The 24,488-nt window shown below is 40.2% G+C and overlaps 1 protein-coding gene and 1 pseudogene across 50 annotated transcripts in view; both read right to left on the minus strand.

Annotated features, from left to right (window-relative positions):
- Nucleotides 1-24,488, minus strand: part of PPP2R2B (protein phosphatase 2 regulatory subunit Bbeta) — a 495,140-nt gene that overhangs the window by 108,554 nt on the left and 362,098 nt on the right. For all 50 annotated transcript variants that reach the window (XM_001159683.6, XM_001159546.8, XM_001159725.7 and 47 more), the window contains 2 exons: nt 5,243-5,340; nt 2,185-2,350 (listed from right to left, as the gene is read on the minus strand). In XM_001159683.6, the coding sequence (XP_001159683.2) occupies nt 2,185-2,350; nt 5,243-5,340 (264 nt within the window). The remainder of the gene's footprint in view (nt 1-2,184; nt 2,351-5,242; nt 5,341-24,488) is intronic.
- On the minus strand, nt 10,615-11,916 carry LOC134810114 (keratin, type II cytoskeletal 8-like; annotated as a pseudogene).

The raw sequence follows: 24,488 nt of genomic DNA on the forward strand, positions 1-24,488 counted from the left end.
GTACAGTAATTCCAATTGTCTTCCATTAACTTTTGCATGTTAACCTATTTGGCCTAAGGGGGATTCTCAACCTCAATATTAGTATAAAAAAGAAAATTACATAAGAACATGGGAATTTTTCTTAGAAGAATCATTTTGAGATGCTGTTGGCATATGAAACAGTATCCCAAATGGGAAGATAATATCCTTGTTAATCAAAAAACTATTTAAAAACTCAATTAACAGAATATTATGCTATATAATTAATCTTCATTGCATTTCACTGATTTTTTCCCATCCCCGCGCCAACAAAGTAGTTAATAAGTCCTTGAGTTTTTTTTTTTTTTTTTTTGAGATGGAGTCTTGCTCTGTCGCCCAGGGTAGAGTGCGGTGGAGTGATCTCGGCTTACTCCAAGCCCCGCCTCCTGGATTCACGCCATTGTCCGGCCTCAGCCTCCCGAGTAGCCAGGACTACAGGTGCCGGCCACCACACCCGGCTAATTTTTTTGTATTTTTAGTAGGGGCGGGGTTTCACCGTGTTAGCCAGGATGGTCTCGATCTCCTGACCTCATGATCTGCCCGCCTCGGCCTCCCAAAGTGCTGGGATTACAGGCGTGAGCCACCGCGCCTGGCCAAGTCTTCGAGTTTTAAATGCAATAATCAATAGGCTAAATTTGAGAATATAAAGTGAGTTAGCTATAGAAGACAATCAGACATTTTTCCTCTGCCTGAAGTAATTAAGTCAAAATCATCAGAAGTCTCTTTTATTCCAAGTAGTGTTGAATCTGCAAAGCCTGTTAGTGAAACTTAAATAGCAAAATTAAAAGGAAAGAAATTGAAACAAATTTATGTGGTTTGGCTTCCAAGAAATCAGGATTGCAAAACATAAACAGAACAATAAATATAGTTATGAGAAAGAATCAAACTACTTGGAGTCTGGAAAAACAGATGAGTAGAGATCTGGTCATGAGGAGATGAGATATGCTTGGATAATCCTAAACCAGCTGCGTCCGAATTGTCATTTTTTAGACTTCTATGCTGGCTTTATATTTGAGAGATTTGGGGTTCAAATGCATTAAATAACTTTCCGCTTTTTTCCATAAGATTAATATGAGACTCATTGTAAAACTTTACAAATTAAAATGACAAAAGGAACAAATTGACAAGTTGCCCATACTGCACAAAAATTAATCATGATGAACCTTATGTTGTATTTCCTTCCAGTCTTTAAAAATATTCATGTATGTTTGATCACATTATTGACATTGTATTTTTTCACTTGAAATATGAACATTTCCCTTTCTTTTTAAATCCCTTGCTTCTTGCTTCTCGATTTAAATTAAAATGTATATTCCTCATAGACTCACATATGAGATAAAATGAATCATTCTCCAACTCATTTTCTTGGGAGAGGGTTTTTAATTTTTAAATACGAATCCTCTTAATTGTTATGCTATTCAATTAGCACCCTTTAACATGTGACTTTATGCCAAGTTGTTTTGAGCTTAGATGGCTTCTTTTAGCAAGGATTTAAGAACCTGGAGGTTAGGTAATTCCACTGTATAAAGACTTACCCAGTCATTATGTAATTTGTCTCTCTATTCAATACCCAACATCCTCTCTCTCTGACCTATTTATGTCAACTCCTCCTCATCCAACAAATGGTGTTAAGTATGGAGGGAGATAGGAAAAGAAACCCTTTCTTGATCAGTTTTTTGATAAAGTCCCTATCTCTTCTTGCCTTGTGCTCCTATCATAGAAGTTAATTTTTGTCAGAGAGACACACAGCCATCTGCTTTACAGACCCTAAAATATATTCAGGGATTAATAACTTCTATTCAATATGCCAACCTCACAGAGACAGCATGTTGAGTTTCCTGAAATGTATTCCCAGAATAACATTCAGTGAATCTTAAGACAGGAAGTCACATTCCAAAAACACCTGCAAATAATCTGCAATAGTTGAAAACTGCAGATAATGGGTCTCACATAATTGGGTCATAAATTTAATATTTTAAAAAACAGTTACTATTTATTGAGGGCCGAATCTGTGTGTGCCAGGCACTCTGCTAAGCATCTTGCAAATGTTATTTCTAAGTTTTTCAACAGCCCACACAGTTCAAAGGAAATTGAGGTTAAGAGAGATTGAAGTATATAGTTTGGCCGACTGTATCTCTGAAAATACCAAACAGGAATTCCACCTACCATTAGTAGACAGAAGAAAGTAAGCTGCATTCTGCTGGGGGAGCCATCTTATTTTATTGATTTTTTCTTCTATTTCTAAACTCTTCAGGTAATCGAACTCGGGTTCATGGCTCTGGAATGTGCTGTAAACATTGTATTCACCCCTACGATGAACCTGATTTTTACTCTGTAGGAAAGGAAAAAAATACACAACAGATTAAATCACAGTAGCCAACTGTAAAACTCGCCAACTCCCTTTTTTTTCCAGCAGTCATTGGGGGTGGGATGAGGGCAGGGCCATGAGGATGAGGGCAGGGCCATGATAGTCACTAGCACCTCTGAAAAAAAAAAAAAAAAAAAATATATATATATATATATACACATATAATTATACACATGAACTTCTGTACTATCATATAGTATACATAATACATACATAGAAATATATTAAAATAGAACAAAATTTTAAAATCAATATAAATAGAAGTTCTAATATTTTCTTTTTGCATCCTAACAGATGCTGCAGTCACCCTTTGGAGTGAGTCATCCCACAGTGGCATTCGTAAATACTTACATTGACCCCTCAAAGAGAGTACAAAGTTGTAGCATCTATGACTTTCATTGGCCTTTTAAGATCTCACCTGATTCTCATGAAATCTCTGAGGTAGGTGTGGCAAGGAAATGGACAAAAGAGGCTCAGATATTAAATGACTTCCCCTAGGTCTCACAGCTCATAAGGAGCAGATTTGGGCATCAGATATGCCCCTGCTCCTTTTTTTTTTTTTTTTTCTTTCCAACATGAGTGACAAAGCAGACAGGAGCTCAGGGATGCTACCTGCATCATTAAGGAATGATGAGACTTTACCTCTTGGCTTTCCTCTAGCGCTGATTATGCAATGAGCAAACAGCAGGGACTACATACATGATGAGAGAATTAAACACAAGGGCAAGGGTCTGCAGAAACGGGAAGAAAAAGAAGAAAGGAAGAGAGGAGAAAAAAAACAGGATGTGAAAGAAAGAAGGAGAAGAGGAGGAAAGTGGAAAGGGAAGTTTTATTTCAGATATTTTAGGTCCTTATTACCAAGAGCTTCAAGAAGCAGGCTTTGAAAAACTCAAAAATTCAAATATGAGTCTTATTAAACATTTGTTATAAAAGCTTGACTCTTAATAAAAGGATTAATTTCCAAATGTATATTTCTAGGTGGATATAAAATATCCAAACCCAAATCTCAACTTACTGACCAGTGAGAGTGCTGAACCCTGGGTGTGTAATGTATTTGTGCGGACTCTCTGGGTGTGTGCTTCCTGAGAATTCACTCCTGGAGCTCACCCACTGAAGTCAAAAGCAGGTCTGCCCTAGATGATGTCACATGGGTTTGTTTCTCGGATTTAGTGCTCATTTTAATCCCAAGACTGGCCACAAAGCTTAACGCTTAACTGCAGGTTCTTTATCCTCATTGACATTTATTTTTTATTGAACAAAACTACCCTGCTTTAGAAAATGTGTCCCCCATCATTCTACGAATGAATCAGGCTTCCCAAATATTTCACTAAATTAAAATAGGTGAAACCTATAAATAGCTAACAGAAAATGTAGAGCAGAATATTACTGGCAACATGCTGCCTTGGGTAATTTATGCTAAATAGCTCCTCCGGTTCCTCTTTATCATCACTGCGAACCTAATTGGTTTTTTTTTTTTTTTTTTAAGAAAAAGCTGGAAAAGGAGGTTTGAAAATGAGTGTTCAAAAGACTTTAAATGCTGACATACTTGGTACTATCCTGCTCATTTGCAGAGAGAGCCAGTCCACCTTAACAATACATTTATAAGAGTGTTGATTTGCTACCATCCAAATCAGACTGTCAAGTGTGTGTAGTATGTGCCAGACCAATTAGCACTAGGCAGCTCTGGAAAAGCAGGAAAAATTCCAGGTCACGAAGAGCTATTAGTTTCTACTTGCCAACCACATTTTCGTGTTTCCAGGGCCAATGGAATAGGCTGGATGCCTGATTTAATGCTGAACACTTGAATTTATATGGAACCCCGAGGGATTACGATGCCCTTATAGAAATTAATTGCAAATAATGTGCAATTACCAAATATATCACCTCTAAATGAGGCTTTCCTTTTTTGAGGGGAGGTGTACCGCAAATGGCTTTGAGGCACAAAGCAGGCTTTAAATTGCTAGGGAAGTCTCTTGTGAAACCTTCCTCTCACACTGGGCCTCCCTCATGCTTCCCGAGTGCCCGGTGAATCTCAGAGGCAGGCAGTGGCAGATGGGAGAGCTACTAGAACACAGACTGGCCTGCTGGAAGCTCGAAGACCATGCCAGGGGAGGCCAAGGAAATCAAATTGGGCCATAATTCCGTTTTGACAAACAGAAGCAGACACCAAAAAACTCAATTTATATGAAAAAGAGAAACAATTCCTAGTGAAACCCATGTCTCAGGAAGAAATGGGTTTATGAGAGTCACTGGAAGTTAGAACTCCTGCTCAGAAATGGTCCTATATGTAGCACTCAGCTCCAGGGCCCTCTGTGTCACCTACAGTGAACCTACAGTGATACTATGATGTGTGTCATAAGCTTTACTCAGACGCTAGTTTGTGGCCTTTTACCCCCTTTGGTGAGGTAAGCTATCATTTTCTTCTCTGCTGTCCCAAGTTGTCCTCTTCACATCTGTTGGCAAATAAACTATGTTTTTTTTCCTCCTGCATAGTCTGGCAGCACCTGAAATCAAGGGAGACTGAATTTCAATGGCTCTATGACAGATCCCATTGAAAAAGGAGGAGTTACGCTCAACAAGCACCCGTGGAATTTTGCAGGTCAGGCGAGAAGTGAAGTTGTTTTGCAGGTGTAACATCCAGGCGTAGAAAGATAAGGCCATGCCCAGAAAAGGCTCTCTTTTACAGGGCTTTTATGAGTCTGAATGTATAACAGTTGATGTTAATGACTTTTTTGGCAGTTTTTAGTTTTCGAGCAAAGCAGCAAGGTTAAGGGCGACACATAAGGATTAAGGAACAGTAGGAGGCCTCCTTTAAAAAGTGAAGAAAATGGGCATTTTGCATTCACCACCACTTACCTCCTGCTCTCGTTGAAATATTACAACCCGACCCCCCTTGTCCCCTGTCGCTAGTAATTCTCCCGTGTGGTTGAATTCTACCGTAGAGATAATGTCAGCTGCAAAGAAGAAGACAAAGGCAATTTAAGTAACTGCACACTTACTTTGAAAGGATAGATAATAGATATACTTTTCTGTGCATTTAAGGGCTTAGGGCTTTGTCTCTGCAGTGGAATTTACAAGGATGTTATGTTCTGGGTTTTAAATGCCACCAGAAGTGGCACTTGGGAAGTAAATTTCCTAGATGCCCACACTGCACAGTGGTCTCCTGGAACATCTGGAGAGAATAAAAGGGAAAAACACATTTATACCCTTTTAAGGAAGAGAAAATTAACTTCATGATGGCTGAAGGAAATGGCTATTTTCTTTGATGATTTCTACCAACCACAGACCGTTCGTGCATCCATGGCCTTTACACCAAGAATCTTCCCCACACAGGCTTCAGTTGTGGCTATTCAAATCAGGGCTGGGGGCTGCGATGAAGCAGGGTTAGGATGCTTGAAGCTCAGACACGGAAAATGGAGGAACAGAGCACAAAGAAATCATTGGGAAAACTCTGCCAGTCGATAATTCAAGGAAGGAACTGACAAATGCTCCAGCTTGGCCCATGCCCCTTCTTTTTTTGTGAGCCCAACACATCCTTCTGGAAGAGCATGCCTTATTTCAACCCCAGGAGAAGGGTGCTGAGAAAACAAGGTCATAAGGGCAGAGAAGTGAGGGCAATTTGTACTCTGTATTTCTAATCAGAGAAAATGCACAGGCACCAGGAACTCAGATCACAGATAATTGCTGAAGGAATGCCAGCCTGCCAAGTCTTTCTTCTATGCTGGTTACCCCTGGAGGAACATGGACAGGTAAATTACCTATGATTGGATTTATTAGGGCTATTTTTAGAAAAATGTCAGAGGTTAATTCCTCCACAATTATTCCCCTGCAGGGCTCCAACAATTGCTACCAAGAGTGCAAATGAGTTAAAAAAAAAAAAAAAAAAAAAAGAGGCAGGGGAATTATGACTATGGCCTTTGACAGGAACATTCTGAAGATAATGTCTAGGTAAGGAAAGCAAAGGGGAAACAGTGAAGTGGAAAACTAAGGCAATTACCCCTGAGTAATTCTGATCTCAAATCTTACTTTTATATCATTATTTCAGGATTTTCTTTGTATGCCTGATTTATTCAGGTAAGTAGTGTAAAATTCTCCACTTCACATATAACTGTTCTTTTCCATGTATGAAAAGGCTCCTTATGGTCATTCATTGTGCAGAAGTTAACAAAAATAAGGCATAAACCTTGGTCACTTTCAAGCTAGACACATTTAAAAGAACAATTCTTGATTTCTTGTTTTGACTTCTTAGATAATTGACCTCCTAGATAGCAAATACAAAGGCCTGCAGGGCCACAAAGTAACAGGTGAACTAGAAGGACTATGTATGTCTCCTTTAAAGGGGCAAGAGGCTATTCAGCTTAAGCTGATTGGGGCCATGATTGCCTGTATTGCCATGTATTGCCTGATGTTCTCATTGTTTAAATATATATAGGAAGCTGGAAATCAGGACTTTTATGCAAAAATCTCTTAAAGTTTATACATTGGCAAGTATGTTTTCCAATGCCATGAGAATGAAAAAGTTAATCATATCTGTGGGCTGAATGTGGTTTGTGGGTTATCAGTTTATGACTTCTAATGTACAGAGTCTTCATTTGGAATAGGCTATCTCATTCCAATACTGATGCTCTTAACTAGAAATCTAGTTCATTTTCTCGAGAAGACTCCAGTGAATACTACCTTAAGGAAACACAAAATAAGCAATATGGTTACTAAGTTCCAGATGTAAGTTTAGAAGGTCCATTTATGTAACCAATGCCCATGAATTGAGAAGAAAGTCCAGCCAGTGAGAAAGCCAGACACCTCAAGTGAGTTATTTGACCACTTTCCTTTGTTATAGTTTGCCCATCTTAGCAAACTACTCCCATGTTTAGACGAGAGAAGGCATCTACTTAACATTTGCAGTTGCTTCAGATTGCCCTGCTTGAAAGCACCAGTGCTAAGTTACACTTCTAACATTAACCACTGCTTCTGGCTTTTCAATGAGTGGTTAGCAAAGGGTTATTCATGGGGCTTCCAAATTTGGGTACAGCCTAAAGCGGGCATTGCTTTTCACTTTTGGTCTTTGGTCAGGTACAAAGGCTGGTCCAGTTCAAGGCTCTTGAACTGCTCAAATACAAACATTTCTCAGAAAGAAAGAGTAGCAGGAAATAATGAGAGGGTGGTGGGAGCCAGGCCTGAGGTTTACAATGCCTGGCTCTTGTCTCAGAGCTACGTTCTAAAGTTCTGCTTACATGCAGTCTATGCCCTTTCACTGGACAGTGATTAATGCAGAACACTAGAGTTCTGGGTGGGCTGCAAGGGCCTTACAATGAGAACTAAAGATGGGCCTTTCCTTTTGGTGAAGTTGGGTATCAGAAGAGAGTTAAGTAGCTTTTCCCAATGTGAGCTCTTGGCTCAGTTGCCAAGAAGATATTACTCCAAGGGCAACACTTGCTTTCCCAGGGGATGACACATACATTTTCCTTCTTCCTAGACTCTGAAAATGTCTTTACTCTCACTTTAAGACCCATGCAAGTCAAAACAAGGCGGGACTCAAGTGGAAGTCAAAGTCACATGATTTAAGCCAGTATTATTAGAATTCTGCATTATGGAGTATTAGGCATGGTCCCAGGTAATACAAATATTTCCTTTGTTTTCCAAGTGTTATTATTTTGCAATGCTATGTCTCCCTCAAGAACCTTGTAAGAGAAAGGGTGATTTGCATGGCAGGATTCTGAAATTCCTTAGTCCTCTTGCAGAGTCCTTACCTTTATTTTAATTCTACTAGCCAGCTGCTCTGTACATGAACCTGTTTATATCATGCTATTGTCTACTTCCCTTCAGAGAATAAGCCGTGGCAGCTCAAGTTAATACTTGTTTTGAACTTTCATGTTTCCTGACTCATTTATCATTGCTAAGCCAGTAGGTGTAACTGGAATACTTTACTGCCCCATCCATCTCTGCATATTTTCATCTATGACTGTTTAATAATTGATGCAAAACTCATGAATCACTATACATTCCAATTTCAAGATACTGAAACTTCTGATACAAATACTCTTGTGTTTGCAGCATGCTCTTTGGTAAGGCAGTTTAAACTGGAAAATATACTGCTCAAGACAAAATAATTTTGTGATATGGTAAGAGGATGTAGTAATAAGGTAGCAAGTTTAGAGATAATAACGTCATTTGAAATCATGATCCACAGAAATCAATTCATCAAGTTCAACATGGCTTTCACCTTTAAATTTCACCTTTAAGTTTATATGACAATTCCACATTTCATTAAATGCTCAGCCTAATCATGCTGTTGATCAAGAAACTACAAACTTGAGCATTTTTCCTCTGTTGTATATAGATGTGGATAAAGTACACATTGACTAAAAACAAAAGCCAGAAACAGCTAGAAAGGTCAAATGTAGTTAAAGTGATTTTTAAAGGAAACCCTGGGTAGTGTGAAGTTTGCCTTGCTCCAAATCTATTTGTGCTGATTTAATTTCCACAAGATGGTGGCCTGGTAACCCCATTTCTAGCTCAATAGGCACTATTAAGGCTGAGTTTATTATTTTTTTTTAAATCAATCTCAGCATCCTACAAAAGTTCTAGACTGGTAATTTCATACATAAAGTATTATTTACCTGAATAATAGATATTGACTTAACAATGATACGCATGTGAGGCTAATGATTGTGAGGCTTACGGAAACAGAGGAATCTCCTAGTTCATCCCTAGTCTCTTGCAGTATCATGCTAGGCTGGAGTCTATGCAATGCCAGAGAATTGAGTTGAGGCAGGCACCTGGATTATTAGGTGATATACAACTCACATAGCAGGGTGACTGTTTTGATAAAATGGAGACTCAGTTTAGACTTAGGATCTAAACTCAAAGTCTACAGATGGAATATCTTACTGACCAGGTCACTAGCACTGACCTCTCAACATCAATCATAGAGATGGAAATGCAAGGGTAATGCAATTTAGTTTTCAGAGCCCATTAAATGTTTTATCTTTCATCTAAGAAACATTTGGTAGATAATATCATAAAGTCATTTACCCTACTTGCCTCAGCTGACTAGTTCTGCCTACTCAATACCTGGCTTTATTTCTGATGACTGGATTGGGTTTTGGTAGTTTTCGCCTTCAGCTAAGAACAGAACAGAAAATATAATTCATAGTGAATGATAATGGTGAAATGATCATAGTTACCAGGTTTGTGTTGAGAAGGTTTTGCGGGGTCACTTCTAGGCTGGGGTGCCATGATTAATGGGTAATGAATCTGGGTGGGTGGTGGGGGAGGTAGGATGTGTATCATTTGTCATCCCAGCACAGAGGCTTCTAGCTAGACTGGCAATGACTACTTTGTGGATCATTAAACAAACGGGATTCTTAGGCGTCCTGATGGGAATTACAGTTGTTCCTCCCATCCATATAAAACTGTGGTCTCCTTCTTGGGTCCTGGATCACGGTCCAAAGTCAGCATCCATTTTCTCTGATAAGGTTTACTTTGGTAAGTTTTGGTAACTGAAATAGTGCATTTGAGCATATTTTCCACAAATAGGGGGTTGGGGAGGGGATAGGAAAAAAGTCTGGTTATGGCCAAACCCAAATACTCCTACTGGGATTATGCCAAGATGACCTTGTTGAAAGATGTTAATATGTCATAAAATTTAGAAAATAATCAGTCAATAAAACAAATGATTTTAAATAAAATAAAATAAATGATTGCAATTTTGTCAAAGTGTTTTCATTTCAGAATATATCTTTTCTCTCTCTTTTTTTTTTTTGGCAGAGCTAGCTGAGGTTTTATCTTGGACAGAAAAACAAAACAAAACAAAACAAAAAACAATTGAATTGTTTTGTGGCTGGAGGCATGGGCAAGGGGCGGGGGTCCCCAGGCAGTGAACTCCCCCGCGGGTGGGCTGAGGGCTAGGGCTGAGCCTCAGGTAAGTCTCCTGTTCCCTGTGCTTCCTTGCACAGCAGCCTCCCTCCTAGGCTTTGGGGCAGCCGCAGGAGGGGCAGGCTGGGAGGGGCTGCCGCAGCTGTTCACTTGAGCAGGAAATCAGAGGACACCAGCTTCCCATCTCGGGTCTTGATCTTCTTCACAACCATGGCCCTGGTGGAGCTGGTGCGGCTGAAGGAGCTGGAGCCTGCGCCAGAGCGAGAGCTGGAGCCCAGGCCGTAGCTGAGGCCAGAGCCTGTGAGGCCCCCATAGGCCAAGCTCACATCACCTGCATAGCCGCTGGTGGTCTTCGTATGGATACTCATGTTCTCCATCTTCCAGCAGCTTCCTGTAGGTGGCGATCTCGATGTCCAGGGTCAGCTTGATGTTCATCAGCTTCTGGTAGGCACGCAGCTGCTGCGCCATGTCCTACTTGGTCTGCTGAAGGGCGGCCTCCAGCTCGGACAGCTTAGCGTTGGCATCCTTAATGACCAGCTCCCTGCGCTGCTCGGCATCTGCGCTGCTCGGCATCTGCGCTGCTCGGCATCTGCGATGCCGGCCTCCAGGGAAATCCTCCCGCCTTTGAGGCCCTCAGTCTCAGCCTGGAGCCAGCTGATGTTCCGGTTCATCTCAGAGATCTCAGTCTTTGTAAGACGCAGGTCTTCCCAGCCAGCGTCTGCAGCTCCTCATACTTGATCTGATACATGCTCTCGGCCTCAGCCCGACTGCGGTTGGCGATCTCCTCGTACTGTACCTTGACCTCAGCGATGATGCTGTCCGTGTCCAGGGAGCGGCTGTTGTCAATGGACAGCACCACAGACGTGTCCGAGATCTGGGACTGCAGCTCCCGGATCTCCTCTTCATACAGCTGCCTGAGGAAGTTGATCTCGTCAGCCCTTCCAGGCAAGACTCCAGCTCTACCTCGTTAATGTAAGCTTCATCCACATCCTTCTTGATGAGGACAAATTCATTCTCCATCTCTGTACTCTTATTGATCTCATCCTCATAGTTGTTCTTGAAGTCCTCCACCAGCCCCTGCGTGTTGCCAAGCTCCGCCTCCAGCTTCAGCTTCTCCTGGCCCAGAGTCTCCAGCTGCCGCCTAAGGCTGTTGATGTAGCTCTCGAATATGTTGTCCATGTTGCTCCCAGCCGTCTTCTGCTGCTGCAGGAGGCTCCACTTGGTCTCCAGCATCTTGTTCTGCTGCTCCAGGAACCGTACCTTGTCGACGAAGGAGGCAAACTTGTTGTTGAAGGTCTTGATCTGCTCCTTCTCCTGGGTGCACACAGCATGGATGTTGGGGTTCACCTCCAGGTTAAAGGGGCTCAGCAGGCTCTGGTTGACTGGGACGGCAGTGATGCCTCCCATGCCACTGGCCCCACCATAGGCCACCCCGGAAGCTGCTGCTGCCCACTCAGGAGAAGCTCAAGGAGCTGATGCAGACACCAGGCCCACTCGTGTAGGAGCAGCTGCAGAAGGCCCGGGTGCCAGAGGTGGACACCTTGTAGGACTTCTGCACCCTGATGGACATGGTGGAGGCAGGAGTGGAGGCAGGTGGGCTGAACCAGGCGGAGATTCCAGAAGGAGTGGAGAAGCTGCTTCTTGGTAGAATATATCTTTTCTAACAGGTAAAGCAATATGTACACTTACAGAAACTTCTGTTAATGACAAGGTGGCACTTAAAATATAAAACTAAGTTTCCTTTACAATCTGACTCTCCTACAAGTAATTGTTAATGACTACACATACCCACACACTCTCTCTCTATAGACAAAAGTTTATCAGAGAGAATCCAAAATTGTACTGTTTTGGTGTAGAACGTACATAATTTATTTTCTTATGGTCTTTTTCTAAATCTTCGGTATTTTCTATATTTTGCCATAACCATAAATACTTGAACAATTTTTAACTTGTAAACAATTTTAATTTGTTTTCAAACTGAATGAAAGATTTTAGCACTTATCTCAGCAGCTTTAAAACTTTTAAAAAATTTAAAATTTATATATAGGCTGGGCACGGTGGCTCACGCCTATAATCTCAGCACTTTGGGAGGCTGAGGCAGGTGGATCCCTTGAGCTCAGGAGTTCGAGACCAGGCTGGGCAGCATGGTGAAACACCATTTCTACCAAAAATAAAAAAAATTAGCTCGGCATGGTGGTGTATGTCTGTGGTCCCAGCTACTTGGGAGGCTGAGGTGGGAGGATCACTTGAGCCTGGGAGGCGGAGGTTGCAGTGAGCTGAGATCATGCCACTGCACTCACACCTGGGCGAAGAGCCAGACTTGGTCTCAAAAAAAAAAAAAAAACACTGTATATCTGTATATCTATATATCTATGTATGTATGTATGTATGTGTGTGTGTGTGTGTGTGTGTGTGTGTGTAAAATTCACTTTTTGTGCCATCCGGTTCTACAGGTTTTGACAAATGCATAGAGATATGTATCCATAACCACTATCATGATATAGAACAATTCCATTGACCCCAGAAAGTTCCTTCATACTGCTCTTTTTAGTGGACAATTCTTCCAAAAGAAGTAAAATTATGGGAATAAAATGAACTGATAGATATAAGGGCTTGTAAGAGTTAAAAATGCTGTGTAGATACAGTGTCTCTATTGATATGACTCAACTTGATTTGGCACCAATAATTATTTTCTTAGTACACAGAGTCAAAGATTTTTTTAAATCTTTCTGTCTAGATGTTATTACTATTTGGGATTCTGTTTGGGTGGTATGGAGCTAAAAAAAATTCATCAATACACTTTTGCCAACCTGCACCCAAGCTACGTTATCCATGAAGTATTCTACCTTTTCACCTATGCCCTTGTCTTTAAATGGAACTATGTTTGAGTTCCTGATTCAGTAGCATTACCTTCTTAACTTGACACTGCTTCTCACGCTCATTTAGTTTGGTACTAAAGACAGAAGTAGTAAATACACAGTTCTGATTACACATGCCACATGCTTGCTATCCTTGACCTACTGTGTGTAATACATTCTGTTTGATCCAGAATTGTTTCCTCTGTCATCCAACCAGTGTCTGGTATTTGGATACTGAATCTTCTTCCTTTCATTTAATTAATTCTGTGCATACTGGTTTTATCTTCAACCTGGTGCTGGTTTACCTCTTAGATGAAAGAATACAGATAGAAGGGTCCAATAGCTCCAAGTCCCAAGCTCTTATCACAATGGCTGTTTCCTACTTAACCATAAGTGCAGTATTAAAAAATGGGCACTGCTTAAATGTCAGTCTGACCCTGTAGATCAAGCCCATTAATGGCATGTGTTGTGTCATGGCAGATACTCTTGGTTGGCTACTCCTACTCAGTGTCTTTCTTCCTTGCCTGCCTCCTACTGTCCCACTGTAGAGGCTGGAAAACCCACATACTTGCTTTTTAGCCTCCCTTGTGGCTAGGGGTAATTGTGTGACCCAGATCTGGCCAATGAGGCATACAGGAAAGTCTACTGGGGAAGCAGGAGGGGGACAGAGATTCTGGGAAAGAGTTTTCTTCCCTGAATAAAAGGAAGTAAGTGAGGGGAGGCCTTCTGACCGGACTCTTCCTTGCTTCCTGCCTTTGTTTGTAATTAAATGTGTTCATAATATGTGGGGCTGTGGCAGCCATCATGTGACCATGAGGTACTAAGCCTATGGACTTTAAAAGGCTAAGAAGCTGAGTATGACAGATGGGAGAATGGGACAATATCTTTGATGACACTGTTGAACAACTAAAACCTACCTTAAGACAGCCTATGTCTGAAATTGTTAAACCCTGTGGTTTAAGCTACTGTTAGTAAGTTTTCTGTTATATTCATCTAAATTCATGCTACTATACATGTCTTCCCATCTTTGTTTTCCTTATAGCACTTTGCACAGGGCCAGGTTATTAATGCGTGTTGAGTTGGAAACTCCCTTGCCTTACAACATATTTGCACAAACTCTCACATGCACATTTCCACTTTACTCTACCACACAACCAATTTTCCTTCCCACTTGCTTGATTCCTAGTATTAAGATGATTTGTGTTTTTCCTCCTTCCCCTGCTGTGGAGATGGTGTATTATTTTTCAACCATTCAAATATGAAAGCAGCTTACTGGGATAGAATGCCAACCCCAATTTATTCATGGTGTTCATTGTAAAATTATGACTTCAGAGGGACCTAGCCACACCCTCTTTAGGAGCCAAGCTTTCCCTGCTAATATGCAGGAAGCCCACCATGCTTGCTGAGCTGTGAAAATCCAGATGGTGGGAAGCAGGTGAGTAATGAATGCCATGCTATTCCCCTTAAAATGCACACAGCTTCCCCAGGCTGACCAAATCTCCAACACTAAACAGGTTTGAATCAACCCAAGGACATGTGGGTTGATAAAGATTGCCTTTTATTCAAAACAAGTTCCTGCAACATAGAAGCCTAGAAGATAAAATTTTCCCATAGTTGGAACAAAACTTGCCTAAAAGGCAAAGGAGTCTTAAAAATTATAAGTCTCTGAGTACAGAAAAATCCAGTGGGAAATTGATAGCAGTCCAGACTTGCCTACATGCCTGTGTGGTTTACAGTGGAATCTGCTGTCAAGGTGTTTACCATCTGTCATCCAATTTTTCAAAAAGCAGAGGAGTAATTAACTGCTCAGGCAATACAAACTCTGTCAATCATTCAGATCTATTATCCGCACAACATGGGACATCTATGGCTGACCCCAAAGTCAGCAGGACTCCAGGTCCAAAATGAGAAAGTTCTCACATCTGTGGGGAAATGGGAGTTCTTGGGCAGGCCCTGTGCTACCTGCTACCCAAACACACATATTATGGCATCTGGCACATGTTTGGTCAGAAATTTTGCTTTGCCAGATGTTCTGAAGTCAGTAAGACATGGTATCCACTTTGTGGAAGCTAAAATTCCCCATATTTTGGGACTGGCTCAGGTATCACTTCCTTAAGAAGCCCTGTGTGACTTCTTTTAAGCCCAACACAGCTCCCTTTATTATGCAGCCTCATTGCTCCCCATACTTTGCCTTTATAAGTTATCACCACTAATCATTAGCATTTATCACAATGATATTAGAATCATTTATATGCCTGTTTCAGTCTCTTCATTGTAAACTTCACAAGGAACTTGTTCACCACTAAACCCTCAGTGCCTAGCTGAGTCTCTTAGTATATAACAGATGCTTCTCAATCTTTTTTTTTCTATGCTCACAAGTCATCAAGCAATCGATCTTTTTTCTTTAATGGATCACTGAATGGGCACTGAAGAGAGCCAATACCAAAGTGGACCAACATATAGAGAATGGATAACCCTAAACAAAGTACCAATAATCAAAATATGTATGCTGAGTAGATGTAAACATTTACTTAAGATGTGAAGCAAGAAAAAGTTCTCATTTGGAATAGTGAGTGTTTGATGATTTTAGAATGAGATACATTGCTCAATAAATAATAGATCTTGTCCTAAAAAGCCTTTGCAGCATTGGCAGGGATTCGGGGTCCTATGAATAACAGGAAGAGAAAGCAGATGGGTTGGGGGAGAGAGGATGTCCAGGTAGGGTCCTACTTGGGAGAGGGCATGGAGGTGGTAATAAAGCCAAAGTGGATGAGCAAATACATCTGAGATGAAAGGACTCGATTTAATGAACGCCTATTATGTGCATGTCACTGGGCTGGGTACCAGGGATATAGTAATAAACAAACACAACTGATACTTGCCCTTGTGAAACTCTTAGTTAGAGGACTGGGAGGTAATGGGAGATTGGGATACAATTACAATGTTGGGGAAAGGTTGTTCAAAGATTCTGATCCTAGAAATTTTTAAGTCAAAGAATTTTTTTTTTTTCCTAGAGGGAAGCAGAAGTCCTTATCAGAACTCAAGGAAACACATCTCAGCCATATCCTTGCATGCAATAAATCTCTTTTATTTCTCTAAAGGACAAATTGAACACTAAATACAATGCATATTTTTGTTAAACTGTAGGTGGGCCTAAAGAAATGAATGAAGAATATGATAGGCAAGGATTTGATTTTTTCCTCCTAAAACATGAGGTCCCGATGTTCAACAAAATATATTGCTAATAGTTCACAAGGTATTATTATGTTACGATGGTTTTTCAAGGGTCTTAGCAAATAAAATGGAAAGTATTAGAAACAAGCGTGCCAATTATAATACCATGAATCACTTAGTATTTTTTCTCTTTCTCCCTCCTTCTAGTTTCTGGCTAGGAGTTGTGGTATTTTGAAGAAGATTATAAAGTATGCTCTCTTTTGGATAATATGCATATTTTAAAGCACTGAATGCAATACTGTACACACAGTAGGTAAGAGTAAAATACAGAATGAATAAACTAGTGTTGATTTTCATCAGCAGCAGGACCCAATCTTTAATAAATATTCATCAGGATAAAGGCAGTATAGTAAATACTTACTGCTTTTATCTATCCGCTGAAAATCGGATATTTAGAAAATCTATTATATTTGACTTCATGGTCATGTAGCAGTTTAGATAACAATGAATAATATTAAAACTAGAAAAGTCAGGAAAGGTTTAATGTTAATAGGACATAAGGGTGATCTGGTTGCAACATCTGTCACCCCACTGATCGCCAGGGTTGATTTGGCTGATCCAGATGGCTAGGCGGGTGTCTCCTTCCTCCCTCACCACTCTGTGCATCCCTCCCAGAGCTGCACAATGGGTTGAAGAGCATGACCATCCCCACTAGAGGAGGACTGGTCTTCGGTCAAGGGTATATGAGTAGCTGCGTTCCCCTGCTAGAATCTCCAAACAATGTCTCAAGATTTAGGGTTAATTAATTCATTCATTGACCCATTTATTCACTCAACAAATGTACATTGAACACACCAACTACGTGTAAAGTACTATTCCAGATATTAAAGAGTATCAATTAAAAATAGATAAGATATCTGTCCTCATGCATCTTACATTCTAGTTGTGGAGAAAAGACAATCATCAATGAACATACTAAATTACATTGTATGTTATGTACTAAGGAAAACAAATAGAGCTGAATAAGATGAACAGGACTGGCATTTGCAGGGAGGCTGCAATTTCAATAGGGTGGTTGTGACAGACTTCATGGGGGAGACTTGAAGGAGTGGAGGCGTTCACGATGCAGGTATCTGTAGGAAGAGTGTTCCAAAGAGATGAAACTGACAGTGGAAAGACCCTAAGAGGGAAACGAACATGTGTTAAGGGATCAGTGTGCCTGGAGCAGAACAAACAAGGGGTAAATAGGTAGGAGAAATGGGAGGGTCAGATGATATAGAGTCTTGTATAACACAACAGGACTCTCTCATTTCAGAGATCCATGTGATTGCTATGAATAAAAGACCTCTTGATTTTTTTTGTTTCTTCCTCCTTACCTTCTCTCCCTCTCCCCTGACCTCACACCTCTTCTCTCTTTTCTGCTTTCCACTCATCTCTCCCTCCCTTCCCTTCTCCTTTTGAAGCTGAGAGCAGAAAGGACTCTGTTCTTTTAGCTACCTACTATCTGCCTACCAGGCAGAAGGCTGCTAACTCATATACACTTTAAAGTGATGAGAAATCTACTACAAGATCACTTCCACATGGGTAGGCTGACCTCCTTTTGGCCTTCCTTAACTTTCACCAGTATCCTTAATATCTTGTAGAAACAAGTCTGTCAGAGTGGGGAAAAAAACCCTACACTCTCATCCTTTCCCTGTGCAAGATTTACAGACATGTTGTGAATGGCCAGACCCAGGTGATGGTGCCAGGAACTTTCCAAGTGATTTGTAGATCTCCCTTCCAGGACATCAGTCTTTAATGGAAAACTCTTTTAGCTGCACATTCCTTTCCTGCAGTATGACTACAGGTAGAGAATTGCAACTGTCATAAAGAAGACTCACTGAAATTAACTAGCTATTGACTTGGTCTCAAGACATTATAGTCTAAGAGAAACACCAGCACTGCACAGTTTAGAAAAGCATAGTTTTTCTTTGAAACTACCATTTATTGAGTTGGCCTACTGCAAGCCAGGCACGGCGTTCGACCCTCTATATACATACACTCTCTTCCTAAATCTATAGATCCATCGTCATATATTGGATACTGACTTTGGTCATGATCTGTGCCTTGTGTTTTACGTTATATCACTTAATTGTCACTCAAACTCCATGAGTTTTAGTATCTTACCCCATTTTTCAGATGGGAAAATGGTGGCTCAGACAGGATAAATAACTTGCTCATGTTTGGAAGACTAGTTGTGGAGCTGGGATTTAAACCCAATTGTAGTTCCAAAGCTTGTGTTCAGAACCTGCCTTTTTGTGGACTGCTTCTTTTCCCTCCACTTTCTATTATTTCTTGTTCCTATTCTCTTCTGTCTACTATCTCTTCTTTTTTCTATATAAATTCTTTTTTCATCTTTCACTCACAGTTGTAGGTGTTACTTCTTAACACAGCAGAGTGTATCTTCTGGGCTCAATCTTCACTTTTCCATCATTGTCACACACTCCATCAAAGTTTAACTCCTCAGACTCTCAAAGCAAATACAATCTTTGCTGACCAACTGTTCATGCCATTTCATTTATCTAATATATTCCTGTCATTAATTGTGCCTGTTGACATCGCATTCTTTGAGACAGCATGTCCCTCGTGGGCAGGATCTTCTGCATTATTATAATCTGAGGACCTAGCATAGGGACTGGCATCTAGTAGGTTTGCAAAAAACACTTGTTTACTGACTAAATAAAAAAGTAAATACACAAATCCTTCAAGGCCAGCTCAAATGTCACCTATTCCATGAAGCTTTTCTAAGCTTCATTGATTGGAAAAAATTCCTTCTTCCTCACAAAAACTGTAACTCTTTGTACTTTTACATGAGATCCATGACATTGTCACTTACATGTGTACTTGTTCTATTTTCCTAACTGAAATGTATTTCATTAAAGGCAGAATTCCTATTTTACTCAATTTTGACTCTACTAAGCACAATTAATGTTTGATGAATAAAAGAATGTAAAATCTGAACCTTTCTCTAATAATACAATTTAGCTCTTAACCTTTATTAGGAGATCTCGGACATCTTTGAGGATCCAATAAAAGCTATAAATCCTTTCCCCATAAATATGCATGTACTTATATTTGTGAAATTCTGCATCTTATTTTCATGGTACTTCTGAATCTCTGGATCCCTAGTGGGATCTGAGACCATCACTCAATACTACCCTGCATTCAGATCTTTGCTTAAACAATTCTTCATTCTGGAAATTATCCTCTTAGAACTTATCCTGTTTCCCTTCCCTTCTAACACCCAGTTGAAAATTATTCTCTTCTAGAAACCAAGTAAAGATAGTTTACACTTAAAACTTCACTAACTTAGCTGGCATCTTCTTATCAGGCATGACTCATTTCTATTGGATTATGGTATGAATGTTGATAGATGGCTCAAATATACTTTGTGTATGTGTTATCTGTTTAACTAGATTATAAGTTCCCTGAAGACAGAATAATATTTATTTCTTTAGTAGAAAGCATCTTTTTCAGTACCTAGGATCTTATTCTGTGCATAGCAAACATGACATAAATGGTTCACAACTTGAGATTTAGGATTCTCATGGGGACAACTGACTTTGGGTTTATGTAATGCACATGACAGCTCTCTGCTTAGCTTAAAGTCACACATGTTCCATTTTTACCTACAACTTATTGTCATTTTTAATTGTTCATTGCTATAGGCTTATAGCTTGGGACACCTCTGAAATAAAACGAGTATTTGAGAAATCTAGTACCTAGGCCATTTTCAGAAATGCTTTCTCCAGGAATAGCAGATAGGAGAGGAGTAAAAATCAGATCACATTTCCATACCTCCAAGGACTCTATTTTTGGGGAACATTTCAAGTACTGATTCCAACAACCTAAGTTATTGCCTTTGGAGGATATGAAAAAGCTTCAAGCTTGAAAAAGTCCATAACTATTAAATGCGTTGGCAAAATTCCTTTCTTTCCAACACACACCATAGCAGGTTTCTAGCACTGACTGTGATGCATTGTTTTCTGCAAAGTTCTTGGGGAATAAAAAATGATATGTCAATATTTTATCAGGTAACAGAAGGAACCAAACCATTAAGCACTGAAGATATAGACTCAACACTGGCCACAATCTCAAATATACCTCCTGCTTCTTCAACTGAACTTGTATCAACAGTAAAATGTACTAGACACCATTTTGGGGAAGCTCTGGGGTAATATAACCTTTTGGTAGGTCATCATTAAGAAAACTTTGTGAACGGGCCCTTTCCTCCCTCTCATACTATCCCCTGACCTCCCTCCTTACCATTTTCTAGCCTACTTTTGCTTTCAGGATCTCATAAATTTCCTGCTTTCCCCCTTAATTGGGGGAAACATGTTTTGCCTAAACTAGTCCCCCGTCCTCCCTTTTCCTTAGCCAACATCTCTTCATTTAAAAAAATTTCAGCTTGAACAGCAGCACTTCCTGAGAGTGGACTTTTCTGACAACCTATTTTAAAGTCTTCACATTGTTCTTTATAGTACTCTATCCTTTTTCTTTAATGCATCTACCAGAATTCATCATTATGTATATTATGTATGTTTTTGAGTGTTTATTGTTAATGTCTGTCTCCCTTGTAAGACTACATAATTCATAAGAATTCATAATTCACAGGAATCACAGCTGATTTTTTTTTTTTAACCAGTGGTGTTCCTGGCCCCTAGCCCAATGTTTGACACATAGTAGACATGCAAGCATTGTTCAATGAAAGTATGGTTTTCTAATCCTATGTCTACAAAAAATACAAAGATTAGCCTGGCGTGGTGGCACACGCCTATAGTCTCAGCTACGCAGGAGGCTGAGGTGGGAAGACAGATTGAGCCCAGGAGGTTGAGGCTGCAGTGAGCTGTGATCGCACCACTGTACTCCAGCCTGGGTGACAGAGTGAGACCCCATCTTAAAAAAAAAAAAAGTATGGTTTTCTAGAATATTTATTAATATTTGTAGCCTGATCATTTGGATTATATCCTCTAATGTTGTTCTTACACACACACGTACATTTGGTTTTCAGTTGAATTGAATGTAGCAGAACTATGGGATCATGAAAATTTGAAAACCAATAAAATCCGCATTTTCTTCGTTCTAGTTAATAAGGTCTATGCTGAGCTAATCATATACACGAAAACACGTGCATTATAAAATGCACACACACCCTTCTGCTACTTAAATTCCAGCCCTTGTCTAAACCAGTCTCCACCCTTTCAATTTGCAGGAAGAAAGGCAATCGAACACCAGAGACTGGGTGGTAAGATCTTTATATGCCAAGAAGTCTGACCCAGTGAACTATTTCAGTCACATACGCAGTTTGAATTGGATTGCCCGATCCCTGAGAAGGGATTTCTGGATTAGACAGTTCATTAGAGGCTGAGCCAGCTTCTAGGGCTTGTCGGTCTTTGCTCTGCATGCCTGGAATTAGCAAAGTGATGCAGTGAAGGCTGCCTGAGTGACAGCTGCCAGTGAGTCACATGAAATAATGGCTGAAATAGCAGCTACTCAGAGGCAACAACCACACCTGCAGCACAGAATCCCAAGACGAAAATGAGATTTGCTGTCCATTGAAAACTATTTACTGAGCACCTTCTATGTGCCTGACCTAGGACTTTGTCTTGAGAAATAATTCTAAGAGTTGATCAATAGCAGTCTTGTAATCCCAGGTTAAATTATAGCTTCCACATTTACTAGCTGGCAAATCTTGGGTTTATTATTTAACCTCTCTCTCTGCCCCCTACTTATTTAATCTGCAAAATGGAGATGATGATATTATGTTGAGGATTATGTACATAAATTTATGCAAAGCACTTAGAATGGTACCTGACACACATAAGCACTAAATGTTAGTATAGTATTTTACCTAGAAGTAACATAATGAATGGTTAACAGAATGACTTTAGGTGTCAGAAAGATACCATTCATCTCTGTTATTTACAAGTGATGTGCCTTTGGGCAAGTTACTTGAGTTCTCTGAATCTCAGTTTCTTTATCTGTAAAATAAGAATAATATTGGTACCATTTTGGAGGGGAATTATGAGGATTAAATGAGATAAGGATGGGGAGGAGCTTAGCATGATGCCTTGCACATTGTAGCTCCTCAATATATATAATTTGTTGTTGTTGTTCCCAGTGGATCACTCATCTGGATCCCAGATAAGGCAGAGCAAGGCTCCACAGCTCCACATCATGGGACCAAATAGCCCAGAGGATACCATTTGGAGTGGATAGGTCATATCTGACAAGCAGATTTATTTTATTTGGACTAGTTTATTAACATTGCAGTATTAGCCCACAAAAAGGTTTCCAATATTTTGAATGAGTTTCTATCATCTAAAAAGTATAAAGTTTCATTTTAAACAATTGAGATTTTTCAGTTTCTTTAGAAAAATGAAGATTGGCAACATCGAGCTGGCATTCCCATATGGCCATTCCTGGCTTGAGTGGGGAAGCAGCTGCTCCCTTTAGAAGGGCATAGGTCTTGAATTTACTGCACCTCCTAACATTTCCTAGTGTACCCCCAGCCTTAGTGTCAAGTGCCAGCTCCCATTTACCCTCCTGAGGTTTTCCTCTACCTCTCTGCTTTCATCTTTTACGCTACTTTGCCTCTGTAGGCATCTGAGTTAGCAGCTGCTGCTCTTTACTGTTGAGTGGTATCCTCTGCAAACTGGTACCTCTCTACAGGGCTGCATGCAAGGTAGCAACACCTTTATCCACACAGCGTTAGGTCATTTGTCAGCACTGCAAGTGCAAGTATGGAATGAAAAAACAGTCAAAACTGCAAATGCAAGTGTGGAATGAAAAAACAGTCAAATCACAACTAAGGGCTGGCCTAACCAGTAAGCTGAGCACATCCTTGGAGGACAGCCTCTTACCCAGAAGTTGACTGCATGAATTCACTATTCACTCACCCTGAATCTTCTCCAGTTTCATTTAGACTGAGGGTAGAGGATATGGGACAAAGGATAGGGGTGCTATACAACAATACTTCAAAACTTAGTTAATCTAAAATATATCGTATGGACCATTAGTTCCTTAAGATGCTGTTTCTTGGGGGGAAGATGTCGAACACTGTTGGGAAATAGCTCATACACTGTCCCTCATCTTGGGGATTTATCTGGGTAAATATTGAGTTGTCCCATCAGAAAGAAGTTCACCCACAATTCATACATTAACAGATATTTACTAAGGACTTACAGATATTTATTAAGATTTTATTAAGGACTTGCCAGGCACTGTTCTTTTTGGTGTTGGAGATTCAGTATTGACAGTCAATATTAAATTTGAATATTGACAGATTCAGTTCAGACAATCCTGAACTCAGGTAACTTATTCTAGTGTGGAGTGAAGAAGACTTCACTCTCTTTCCAAATTTATCTGACTATAGAATGCTACTGAAAAATACTGCTTTATACATAGTGCATAGCCACTTGCAAATCCTATCTCTAGAGACTTTTCATGATAAAGGAATGATGGAGACTTTCACTTCTGTGAATACATAAGAGAATCAGACCACTCCAAAATGTTTTAGAGAAACAGATAATTTATTTTTTGTTTCTTGAAAAGTCAATTAACCCACCAGGGCAGCCTTAATTTGGAAAGAACCACAGCCTCACCTGGGACTCAGGCCTGGCTAAGTTTTCCGAGGATATCACATGAAGGGTTAACTTGACATTTACCTCCAAACTGGAGCTGTTTTTCTCTGCCTCTAATATGACCCTGTTGGAAATGTATTTGTTTTTCACTATTTAATCTTCTGCATCACCCACTGTTGATTAGATTTAATTAATTTATGTTTCTAATGAATTTAGAAACTTGCAGTGCTGTAGCAGGAAAATTTTCAGACAGCATCTGGCCACCAAATGGATTGATTACCTTGTCTGCAAAAGTCTTTCAAACATCTGGGGCCTGATTTTGTGAAACATCCAGAGGCTCTTTCAAAGGTAAGAAAACCCACACAGAAGAATCTTGAGGGGAGAAAGAGAGAAGGTGCTAGAAATAGGTAGGCTTCTCTTTGATTTGCAAACCAGGATCCTGGCACTCTCCCAACATGAAATCACATTTTGCTGCTCGTTGGCACAGTTTCAATGGCACCAAATAGACTGATCTGAATCTATTTTGTTCAACATCATTGGATTCCACCAGGCCCAAGCCAGGCTGCCGCCCTG

The sequence above is a fragment of the Pan troglodytes genome, chromosome 4 (genome assembly GCF_028858775.2).
Source record: "Pan troglodytes isolate AG18354 chromosome 4, NHGRI_mPanTro3-v2.0_pri, whole genome shotgun sequence".
Taxonomy (NCBI): Eukaryota; Metazoa; Chordata; class Mammalia; order Primates; family Hominidae; genus Pan; species Pan troglodytes.